Genomic DNA, 12,478 nt, shown 5'->3' on the forward strand with positions numbered 1-12,478 from the left:
TGTGGTTCAATATGCAGTCTCAGGTGAAAATTTCGATTTTGACACGATATTCTCTATATTTGGGTTACTGATCAAAGAAAATGATCCATTTTATTAAGGGCCTTAAAGCATTCACAAGGGGGTCTTTATATTTAGTTTTTTTTTTTTTTTTTTTTTTTAAGTAAAAAAATCTAACAAAAGTTATAAAAACACTAATTTTACAAGCTCCATTCCTTATTTTATATTTAACTATTGTCATAAATGCTCCTTACATTTCAAGAGCCAAAAAGCTAAAGTTATTTAATTTTTTAAGCTTATTTTTTAGTCTCCTCTCCCTTGATTGGTTTAAAACTAATAAAAACAACATTTTACTAAAGTAAAGAAAAGTAAAGGAAGTTTTATGTTTAATTCATTCTAAAAGTAACTCTCTAAATTTGATAAAATAAAATTTTCTCCTTAAATTTAATTTTTATCTAAAATGTACATTGCAAAATATAAATGCTCTTAGACAATTGTCTAATTTGCCTAGGCATTCAGCTAGCCCTGAGCAAGCCAAAAGTCCATAGCTGTTATCGTACCATCAGAGGGTACCTACCTACCTAATGGGTTCTCTTATTTGGATTTGATTAAAGTGTTGTGTACTTTTTTTAGTTGGAACCGTATTCTCTCCAATTCATCTAGTTATATTAGAGTGGTATTTTTGTTTTTTCACTTTTTGATGGACAAAATTACCCCTCCAATATTACTAATGGGATATACTTCACTTCAAATAAACCGGAACTAATCCTAATTTTTTTTTTTTTTTTAAGGGTTGAAATTGAATTTTACATTTTTGTCTCAAACCTTTAAGTGGTGCAAAGGCAACTCGAAAACATGTGGAAAATGTTCATAATCATGGTGCTTGAATTGGGACGATAAACTTAAATGATAATCTCACCATCTAGCTCATGCGCAGTTTGAAAGGAGTGCATTTCTGTTTGTTTCGAAAATTTCAGTTATATACCTTTTGAAACTTTATTAAATATATATTTTCTTAATTAGATGAGAGGAATGTTACTCTGTTTTTTTTTTTTTTTGGTCTAGTTTCTCATGATGTTACGTTTATATTGTTTTCTAAAAAAGTAGAACAAATATATCACACTGGTCTCTCATATTTTTTTTTAGAAAGTAATATCCACATAAGATCAAGAGAACACCAGAAAAATTCGTAATATTTTTCTAATATTAGAAAACGAAAATACTTATCATAGGATACCATCTAGACGTAGCATTTGTAGTTTTGCTTGATACTTCCTGCCATTAATTTACTCCATTTTGTAGTTTTGTTGGATACATTTTGAGCAAGAAAGGGGACCATTCTTGATGGGTTGTGGTCACATTAATAATAAGAGAACATCTTCTTAGAGTCCCTTTTGAATCGAGTCCTTGTTGACGTGTACGTTCTTTGAATTTGCTTTAAAGTAGAAATCTTCAAAATATGTTGGCTGTACCATGAATAAATATTAAGCAACCTTGTGTAGGAGGTGAGTCCTGTAAAACCTATTTATCACATAAATAAGCTCCAATTCATCTTTTATTGTTAACTCTGAATAAAATAATGAATCGAAAATTAAATACAAATAAATGTCTTAAACTAAGTAACTATCACTTAATTTAAGGTAACTAAATCATAGTTTATCATAAATAACTTTCATCCTTACCAAGCCACAAAGGCCCCCGTTCCTCCAATCCCTCTCTTTCTCTATTGTATGTCTCTCTTTTTTCCTTCATTCTTAGTAAACAAGTGTCCGTTCGGAAATGCAACACACTCTATGACCGCTTAAACTACCAAATTTTGCGTACGATAAAATTGGTTGGCAATCTCAGAAATTTAGAATTTGGTGTCTAGTTAGCATGTCCTTCGATCAGTTGTGGTGCACCACTTCATTTTCTGATATGATCAGAGGAAAGATATAATCAATTCATGATCATTAATTAATAATCTTGAATTTAGTTGGTCGGCAATTCACTATGATCAGAGGAAAGAAATATTTATTTCAATATTTTTGGAAAAGAAAATGCTTAACAGAGGGTACTTCCCACCAACGTAGGGCTAAGCTATTTCTTGTTGTAATGTTACGAACTTTATTTATTGTTTAACCGTTTGATCTTAAACCAGTTTTTTATAAAAAAAAAAAAAAAAAAAGGACTGAAATCATCTTTAAATGGTTTTACAGTTTTGACCATGGCTTAGAAAAAACGAGTTTTAAATGTTATTGTAAATGGAATTGGCTTTCATGCCTGCGGTTGTTTGGTTTGAGGGCTGAGATTCTCTAAGGGCAAATTACTCCTTATTTAGACTAACGTGTACAAAAAAAAAAAAAAAAAAAAACAAATGGCAATTTATTCCACTAATTCCCATCCATCTTTTATCTTTTTCTGTTTAAACGTTTTCTTTCTTTCTCTCTCTATTTTCTTTTTCTACCTAGACCTGCTATTTCTTCCGGGTAGAGGCAGCGACGCACCCATCGTATTGGATTTTGGGTTTTAATTTTCTGTGAAAGTAAGGATGGGTGCACCGAACACTGGAATTTTTGGATTTTTTGTTTGGAATCTTCACTGGTACTTGAAGTTCAATTTTTATTGGTATTTTCTGTGAAAGTAGGGATCTGTCAATGTGCTGGGGAAGATGTTTGAGAAAGAATCACCAAAGTGTCAAAGCCCAATGTGTCTTTCTATCACAAGCCAATGCACTGCAATCTCAACAGGCACTCAACATATATAGAGCACGTACAGATGGTGCAGAAAATCTGAATAATTTTCAAAACCCAAAATCCCATAGGATGGGTGTGCAGCCGCTTCTACCGGGAAGAAATACTAGGTGTAGAAAAATAAATGAGTAAAGTCCACTTAACCCCTCAAACTATTACCAAAATAATAATCTACTTCTCAAATTATCAATTGCGACAATTTACACTCCAAACTCTTAAAATAATGACAATATACCCCTAATACTAGCAAAATGACAAAAGTATCCATATATAATTTCAATAAGACAAAAATACCCCTAAAAATTTGAAAAAAAAAAAAAAAACAATTAAACATATATAAAATTAAATATTAAAACAGAAAAGTTGAAAAAAAAAAAAAAAACAAGGGGTGGTGAATTAGCCACCACTGAATATAATAGGGGTGGCCGAACCAACTCAGGAGTGGTTCGACCAAACATCAGCCATCCCCCAAAAACACCACTTGGGTGTTAAAGAAGTATTTTTGGGGCCACCCCCGAAAATGGCTCAAGGGTGGCCGATCTACCCCCTGGTGGGTGGCCGGACCATTTCGAGTTACCAAGGGGTACTGGTCCGACACCCCTGCTTTAATTTTTATTTTTTTTATTATTTTATTCTTTTTTTATAAATTTTAGTATTTTGTTTTTACTTAAGTATTTTATTAAAATTTGGATACATAATCATTGTTTTGGTAATTTTGGAGCTAAATTTCCACCGACAACAACAAAAAAATATATATCTATTTTATGATAGAGCGGAAAATTTCCAACCACAAGGCGAGGATGAGAAAGTCTGTCGTCCACGTGGTTGAAAGTGAAACCACATTACATATATCAAGCAGTATTTTTTTTTTTTTGTGTGAATAACATATACCAAGAAGATTTATTTGTGAGGATAGCGATCGAGATGACACGTGAAAAAGCTGCTTCTATTAACAGTATGAACTATGAAATAACCCACAGGCCACAGAAGATCATTTATTAGAATTATCAAATCGGATTCCAGGTGTGGAGGTTGGGGAACACACTATAAAAGAGTGGCCATAGTTTTTTTTTTTTTTTTTTTTAATTTTTTTTCTTATAAAAAGGATTTTTTTTTTTCTTTCTTCTTTCAATTTGGCCACTCCTTTGATTTTATTATTATTATTATTATTATTATTATTTTTTTTTTCAGTTTTAAGTTTTTTCTAGTTGTTTAAGCATTTTTTTATTTTTATTTTACTAAAAGAATTTTGTGCACCATCCAAAATTATTTTCAACATTTCTTCTATAAATAACATGAGCACGTAAACCATTCTCTCATGCTTAGCCACCTCAAAGCACTTAAAAGACACCTTCAATTAAAGTTTAGGAAAAGAAAATGTCTTTCCAAGTTTCGGTAGTAGCTGCTCCATCCCTAAATCCTGTGCCAGAAACCACTCGCCGCTCTGCAAATTATCATCCTAGCATTTGGGGTGACCGTTTCCTCACATATGCTTCTGAGTTCTCGGTAAAAATATATGCATCTCAGTGTGTGGATCTGCATGCCAACATATTTAATTACATGTGCATGCACAACTAAGCTTTAGATTAATTTTTCCTATTTAATATACTAATTTGTTTTCTTCAATCTACTCGTACAGGAAACTGATAATGAGAAAATACAACTACATCAGGAATTGAAGAAAGAAGTGAGGAAAATGCTAATGGCTCCAGGAGAAAAGTCATCAGAAAAACTCAACTTCATTGATGCAATTCATCGCTTAGGCGTGTCTTACCATTTTGAAAATGAGATCCAACAAATTTTGCAAACTCTTCATGACTCTCATGACCATGAAGATGATGACCTTTACACTGTTGCTCTTCGGTTTCGGTTACTTAGACAACATGGTTATTATAGTTCGTCTGGTACTTTTATTTTTTTTCTTTACTTTGCAAGGGCTTGTTTCTTTTTATTGGTTTTAAACAAAAGTGTTCTTTTATTTCTATTTGGGAAAACTTAATCTGCACAAACAATCGGTGTTGCATTTAACATCGCACATACTTGAATATCCTAGGAGAACATTCCATGCATGTGATACTGTTGTTTTTTTATAGAGTGGTCCCTTATGTCTCTATTGCCTTTCTATAGACCTAAGGTCCCTTATTCCTTATAGACAGTGGCATTTTTCTTCTCTTTTTGCATGGTAAACACTCACATGTACACAGCGTACTCCTATATATACAACATATATAAAGAATGCTTGAACTTCAGCCCAGGTTTCATATTTACTTATCTTTCACTGACTTACTTTCACCAACCCATTTGAGAATTGGACCATAAAATATATATAGCTTGGCTAGCTCTAATGTAACTATTTTTTTTTTTTTTTCCCATGAATAAAAAATTTCTTAAGAAGCAAACTCAAAGACAAAAACAAATTGGGTCTATCCTTAATTAGTCCACAACAAATTACAGAAAGCTCAACAAGGGGGTGGCTGACTCATTTTATGTGATTGAATCGTGAAGCAGATACGTTCACCAAGTTCAAGGACAGCAAAGGGAATTTTAAGAAATCACTTATCAATGATGTGCAAGGAATGTTGAGCTTGTATGAAGCCACACATCTGAGGGTACATGGGGAAGATATACTTGATGAAGCACTTGTCTTCACTGCCACACATCTTGAGTTGGTAGCAACCCATTTAAGCCCTCTTCTTGCATCACAAGTAAGCCATGCCTTAAAGCAGCCTATCCACAAAGGACTACCAAGGTTGGAGGCAAGGTATTACTTTTCTATCTACCCACAAGACGCTTCACATAATGAAGTCCTTCTTACGTTTGCAAAGTTGGATTTCAACCTATTACAGAAATTGCACCAGAAAGAACTTTCTGAAATTGCAAGGTTAGTTATCAACCATGTTAAGTGTGAGCAGTTTGTACATAACTCTAAATTGACAATATAATAATGCTAAATTATGTTTATAGGTGGTGGAAAGACTGCAACTTTTTAAGGGAGCTACCCTTTATAAGAGACAGAGTGGTTGAGTGTTACTTCTGGATATTGGGAGTGTACTTCGAGCCTGAATATCTTCTTGCTAGAAGGCTGCTAACCAAAGTGATAGCCATGACCTCTGCTATTGATGACATTTATGATGTGTATGGAACACTTGAAGAACTTGAGCTCTTTACTGAAGCAATCGAGAGGTTGAAATTGACACACTTTCTCATTTTAGATATTTTTGAGCGAAATTCACATGTCACTACCATTGCTTTATTCTTCCCATTGTTATATTAATTGGAAAATTCCATTCATAGAATCTACCCACTTTACAGGTGGGATATTGGTGCAATAGATCAACTTCCGGAGTACATGAAAGTGTGTTACCGGGCACTCCTAGATGTTTTCAGTGAAATGGATCAAAAAATAGGTGAAGGAAGATCATACCGTGCTAGATATGCAAGAGAAGCAGTAAGCACCACACATAAAAATTTAGAAGATTTTTCATAGCCCAATCAAAATTGTCACGCCGAGAAAAAAATAATTAGAAAGCAAGAAAGTGTTTACTGTACGTGTTATAATAGTAATCTAATTTTACTTGCTTGCTTGTCTCAGATGAAGAATCAAGTTAGAGCCTACTTCCATGAAGCCAAATGGTTCCACAAGAAGCACATACCAACAATGGATGAGTATATGCGCATTGCACTAGTTACCTCTGGATACCCCTTGTTAGCAACCACATCCTTGGTTGGGATGGGAGACATTGTTACAAAAGATTCCTTTGAGTGGTTGTTCAGCGACCCTAAAATGGTAAGAGCTTCAGCCGTGGTTTGCCGACTCATGGACGACATTGTGTCACATAAGGTATTATATGTTATGTCTGTTTAGTAATGATTGTAATCCTAAAAACCAATTCAATATGAATGTTACATAAAGATTTGGTTTTTGTAGTTTGAGCAAAAAAGAGGACATGTTGCCTCGGCTGTTGAATGTTACACGAAACAACATGGTGCTACAGAAGAAGAAGCAATCGGTGAATTCGGAAAAGAAATTTCAGATGCATGGAAAGATATAAACGAAGAGTGTCGCTATCCAACCACTGTCCCCATGCCCGTTGTGATGCGAATTCACAACCTTACACGTGTGATGGATGTCGTCTATAAGGATGCAGATGGGTACACGCATGCTGAGATTGTGCTCAAAGATTTTGTTGCTTCCTTGCTGGTCGATCCTGTGCCTTTATAAGCGTGAACCCTTGCATGGTGGGTTGTAATGGCAAGCATTTGACACAGTTATATCTAGGAGAAGAATAAAGGAAACTGTTGCAATAATCTATTTAGTATTAATTTGGAAGTCGTTTAATTAAGTTGGGTGTTTTCAAGTATCTTAATTGTAGTAGGATTTGCTATAAAAAGAGAACATCTTCTTCAGATGTCTCAGTGTTAGATTCCCTTTTGAATCGAGTCCTTGTTGACACATGTTCTTTGAATTTGCTTTAAAGTAGAAGTCATCAAAATGGGTGAAGTAAAAGAGAACGCCGGCAATTTTTTTTTTTAATATTTTAATAACAAATTTTGTTTTTGCCCAGCCGGCGTTATATATATCACGGCCCCATGAAAATATGTTGGTTGTATCTTTATTTAATCAAGTCCGTGAATAAATATTGGCAGAGAACAATTATTAAGTGACTTTACAAATTTTGATCAAAAGCATTAATTACCACCGAACAAGGGCCTGTTCAGAAATGACACACATATTCTATGCCTAAAGTACAAATACGATGAAATTGGTTGGCAGTATCAGATGAATTTAGGTGGCTTGTAGAAGTCAGTCACTTATTGGCACTTCCTATTCAACCGCACAATGCCACAATGTGACTCTAACCGGTCCCACCAAATAGCTATACCGCAACAAGAAAAATAGTTTTCAGCGACCAAATTTTTAGCAACCACCCAAAAGTCATCGCTAAATGGTACTTATCAGCGACGATATTTTGTGGTTATTGCTAATGTCATAGAAAAATTTGCTATCAATAACGACATTTTGTGGTCACTGATATGTCATCATTAATATTGAAGCATAATTTTTTATTTTATTTTATTTTATTTTATGCATGAAAAGCCACAAAAAGGCATCAGCAACGAGGTTTTGCTTATTTGCGACAACTAGTAGCAAATAATAAAGTTATTAGCAACTGCTATTGTGGTGGTTGCTAATAATAGAACATTAGCGCCGACACTTAATGTTGTCGCTAAAAGTGTAAATAAATTTTGAGCAAAGGCATTAGCGACAATAAAAGTTGTCGCAGATGTAAACGAAAAATTTTAGGCTGGATTTCTTGGCGCTTCTAATTTCGCACAAAATCCTTTTCTCTCTCATTTCGTCTTACTCAACTATCCTCTAACTCAATTTGAGAAAGATGGCTATTTATGGAGACCCTGCCATGGAGAGGGTATAGGGAGACTAAGTTTCAGCCATGGCTACAGAGTAGAAAGTTTCTCTATCTCTCATGAAATTAATGCTCCCTTTGGCATATCCATTGGTTATTATAGCTAATATTCAGTTGATTTGGGGATTTGAGGGTGAGAACCGAAAATGGGGAAATCAAATCTAGTATCTAATGGAAATGGGACCTATGGCGTAAATGGGGAAATCAGTTAGCATCTGCTTCTCATTTTTTGTTTCTGCGATATATACTTCCTTTTTCATTGGATCTGGTATACACATGGAATAGGTGAATCTTTTCTTTTAGTTGTCTTTTCACTTCTTGTCCCAAGGATAAAGAATAGAAAGATGAGGTTCTTCTTTTTCTGTTTCTCTGATCTCTTGGTTTCTCAGAGAAGGGGTGTAATTTTTACTAATCTTAAGAGGTTTGAGAAATTAAAATATATAAACATATACATTCCTTCACATGATGCTGAAACTAAGTGGTACCATGAAACCATTTTACTGCTTTCAAGGATGTTAATCTACACAATATAGAGGGAGAATTGCAACAGGCTGCCCTGCCAGAGCTGACGCCTGAAGGCTAGGATGTAGATCCATTCAAACTATTTTCTGCTTGATAGTGGTAGATTGAAAGATTCGTTTTCCCTTTGGAGGGTTGAATAAGTGAAAAAGAGCAAATATACAGGGTTGTTGCTTTTAGACTCAGATGTTAGAGATATGGTTGTTAGGGCAGGACAGGAATATTGAGATGTTGTCCATCAACTACACCTTTCATATAATAAAAAAGTCAGGTATATAAATTAATTTCCCATATGTTTATGCTTGTTCTTTTCTCCACACTAATAGGCCAAATTTTATTTTTGTTTTGAATTTTTTAAGAAATCGATGCAGATGTATTGTTAGGATTAGTCAAATTTCATTCTTATTTTGGATTTTTTAAAAAATCGATGCATATGTGTTGTGTGATTTTTAGAACATTGGGCAAAATTTTGAGTTTGTGAATTTGTGCCAAATCTGTTTACAAAATCAAAAAATATGAATTTGAAAAAAAAACAAAAACATGCCTAGCCAAACAAGGCCTTAGGTTTTGGAATGTTGTATTGAGGTTGACTTAAAGCGTTTCGGACGAAAAGTGTTTTCAACTGAAAATACTCTCTTTAGTGTTTGGTTATCACTCCAAGAATCATCCAGAATACATTTTTTATTGTTTGTTATTTTCTATAAGATATACATAGAGAAACTAGATCAATCTAGTTTCTAGCTAGTTTCATTGACAATCTCATTCTTCCACCTCTTATATAGATTTTGCTGGTGAAATCATTTTATTGCTCAAAAGATGTTAAATGGTATCACTTGACCAAGATCATTTTCAATATTCGAGTTGGTGAATTTTGTTATGCAGTGATTGTGATGTTTTCTAGGTAAAAAAGATGTATCATGCAAGTTTTCTAGTTTGTTACTGGCCATCCTGTTTTCAGGGTTCCATTTTCAGTGCAAGGGAGCCATGTGCATACCAAATGAGACCATGGCTTATCTTATTAATTAGGATGAAGTGCTTATGTGTAGTAGAGGGGAAAAAAATTGTACATTTTAAGTTGAGTTGAAACTTATTGCAATTTCAGGCTGCTTATGTTTAAAAAGGAGTTTTTTTTTTTTTTTTTTTTTATCAAATGCGGGAAAATGTTACAAGGGAGAATCATTCCCACTCTTGATCCTAATGAAAGAGAGAATGATAGATCCTATGGAAATGCTTCCGAACACAAAATTAGAAGCGGCCCACTTAGCAAACTAATGTACCCTAAAATTGGTACAACGTGACACTTTCAAAGCCATACAACTTTGAAAAGTAGAAAAAAATAAGAAAGATATCATCCACAACACTAGAAAAATTCCAATCACTAAACACCAAGGGGTTATTAATGGCAGTTATGTGGGATTTATGAAGAATGGGGCAAGATGGGTTGGTGGAGAACACCCACATCAAACTTGTTGGTAAGAAATGCCAAGTCAGTATCTTATTTTTGTTAGGTCTTCCATTTATGAGTTGCCTTAATGAATGCATGCTAATTCAACAGATAATGCAAAATGCAATCTTAACTTCTTCTTCTTCTTCTTCTTCTTCTTCTTCTTCTTCTTTTTTTATGTTACTTTAGTATTAATTAAGCACCTGGACAGTTCCATATTGTTAGACAAGTTGAATCTTTCGAATATCATTGTGGGTGGTAGTCTTTAGGCGATTTAATCTCTATATGCCGGTTAATTAAAGAGTTGCATTAATTATCAGTTTGCTGTCATGTTCTGACTTAATTATTATAAGTAAAAGCTTAACACTTATATTGCCTTCTTAATCAGATACATGAGATATATATGACATAATTAATGAGAACCTTTTTTTAAAAAAAAAAGGGTTTCTTGTCAGCAGCAGAACTTCCTTGTGGACATAAAAGGAGTCAAAGGACCTACATTAGCATTTTTGCCAGTGCTAGCGTTTGAAGGAGGAACAAGAAAAAACATACCAAGCTTGATGTGTATGATTGTAACCGTTAAGGGAGAAAAGCGTATAAACTCAAATATGTTTTTTCCCTGTTGAACTTGTTCCACGAAAGGTTATTGCATGTAAATGTGCTTGATTGTTCCGTGCCCAATACTCAGCGACAGTGAAATTTGTTCATATTGGAACTTATCTAAAGAATATTGGTGTTTTTGAATTTTTTTCTTACTTGTATCCCTTCATTAAGGTTGAATATGCAAGCCCCTTGTGACATTGTATGTATTTGATTATCTTTTGTGAATAGAATTTTTGTCTTCATTTCTAATAGTTGCCGAAGCCCGCAAAGACATAATTGATATATATATATATATATAAAAGCAGCGTTTACCATTAGCGACGACATAGTATGGTCGTTGCTAATGAACATAGTATTAGCGACGACAATGTCGTTGCTGATGTGTATCGTCATTAGCAACGACATAAAATTATCGTCGTTGATGATGTGGTAATAGCAACGACAAGCCATCTCATGGGAGATTGTGAGGTATTTAAGTGACCACTTTTAGCGTCATCAGTGACTACAATTGTCGTCGTTAGTGATTACTAATCAGCGACGACTATGATTGTTGTCGCTAATGAGTCTTTAACAATGGAGTATCAGCAACAACCGTAGTGACGATGGTTTTGGTCGCTAATAGTCATTAGCGACCACTTTAAGGTCGTTAGCGACAGCGTTTGAGTTGTCGCTAAAGCCTGCTTTTCTTGTAGATTTGGGCCTTAGGAAACAAAGAAATGTTGCACTTTTAAAATTTTTTTTTTTTTTTTTAAAGATTGGTTCTCAAATATTGTGTCAACATCTCATGAGGTGGTGACATATTTTTAACAATAATAAATCTCATGAGATGACACATTATTTGAGAATTAACTTTTAAAAAAAAAAATTAGAAAGTGTAACATTTGGAATTAATAATCCAAGCCAGGTCGTTGTCTAAAAATTTAGAAAGTGTTTCTGTCCAAAAATATCTAGCTGATCCATCATGCAGTACTTCATTTGACTAATTGGCACTTCCATTTCCAAAATATCTCTTCATTTCAAAAATATCAAGTTCATGCATAGAAGACAATAAGGTATTATATTGTTTCTGTTACTTTAATATTTCAAACATATCTGAGAAAACTCTCGAACACTGCTAGCATCGCAAGTTTAGGATAACATTTAACCAACCCTACAATGATTAAAAGTAAATTCAGAAAGAGAGAATAACGGTTAAAAAAAAAAGGACCCTACTCCCTCAAAGAAGCAAATAGAGAATAACACTCAAAGAATGAAATTTTATTGTTATTATTGTTACTCCAAAACTAATTGCAAAATAATAGACATGCCTTTATAAAAAAACGGAATAGCCCTAAACTGGAGATAAAAGAAAACGGAAAAATTTGCATACCCCTTAAACTACTACTCAATTGACAATGTTTCACAAAACTACAAAAATTACCAATGTCCCTTCTAGACTAACAAAAAGACAAAAATAATCCTGAAATTTTGTAAAAAGAAAAAAATACTCCTATAAATGTCGCACTTGAAAGTTTAGAGGGATACTATCAATTGAGTGGTAGTTTGAGGAAAGTAAGTGGACTTTCTCCTGAAAAAAAAAAACTTGTAAAGAAAGTTAAAAAAAATATATATATTATTCTCAAAATAATCACCAAATATTATGTACGATTCTTTTTATTCTTGTGTAAATCTTATATGTTAAGATATTTCAATGCCATTAATTTAGTATAACAACTTAGCTAGCTACTCATCACTCTCTCTCTAGCTCCCTCCCGCGT

At 33.7% G+C, this 12,478-nt stretch overlaps 1 protein-coding gene across 7 annotated transcripts; it reads left to right on the plus strand.

The window, feature by feature from the left end:
• The first annotated feature begins 4,106 nt into the window (after window positions 1-4,106).
• LOC148586693 ((-)-germacrene D synthase-like) lies at window positions 4,107-6,951 on the plus strand. Of its 7 annotated transcripts, none has more exons than XM_088514078.1 (7): window positions 4,107-4,271; window positions 4,402-4,633; window positions 5,238-5,610; window positions 5,694-5,912; window positions 6,042-6,177; window positions 6,322-6,570; window positions 6,658-6,951. In XM_088514078.1, the coding sequence occupies exons 1-7, from the start codon at window positions 4,107-4,109 to the stop codon at window positions 6,949-6,951; spliced, it is 1,668 nt and encodes a 555-aa protein (XP_088370204.1). The 7 variants fall into 7 exon arrangements, with proteins under 7 accessions (XP_088370204.1, XP_088370199.1, XP_088370205.1 ...); XM_088514073.1 differs by having other exon boundaries at window positions 4,107-4,259; window positions 4,369-4,633; XM_088514079.1 differs by having other exon boundaries at window positions 4,107-4,259.
• The last annotated feature ends 5,527 nt before the right edge of the window (window positions 6,952-12,478 follow it).

This window comes from Corylus avellana, chromosome 3 (genome assembly GCF_965113065.1).
Source record: "Corylus avellana chromosome 3, dhCorAvel1.hap1.2, whole genome shotgun sequence".
NCBI lineage: Eukaryota > Viridiplantae > Streptophyta > Magnoliopsida > Fagales > Betulaceae > Corylus > Corylus avellana.

Excerpts from the sequence above, each read along its gene's own strand:
- LOC148586693 (XM_088514073.1), top strand. The coding sequence starts at position 4,107 with ATGTCTTTCCAAGTTTCGGTAGTAGCTGCTCCATCCCTAAATCCTGTG. Across the intron at positions 5,611-5,693 it reads GAACTTTCTGAAATTGCAAG|GTGGTGGAAAGACTGCAACT; the intron begins GTTAGTTATCAA and ends TTATGTTTATAG. Across the intron at positions 6,571-6,657 it reads ACGACATTGTGTCACATAAG|TTTGAGCAAAAAAGAGGACA; the intron begins GTATTATATGTT and ends TGGTTTTTGTAG.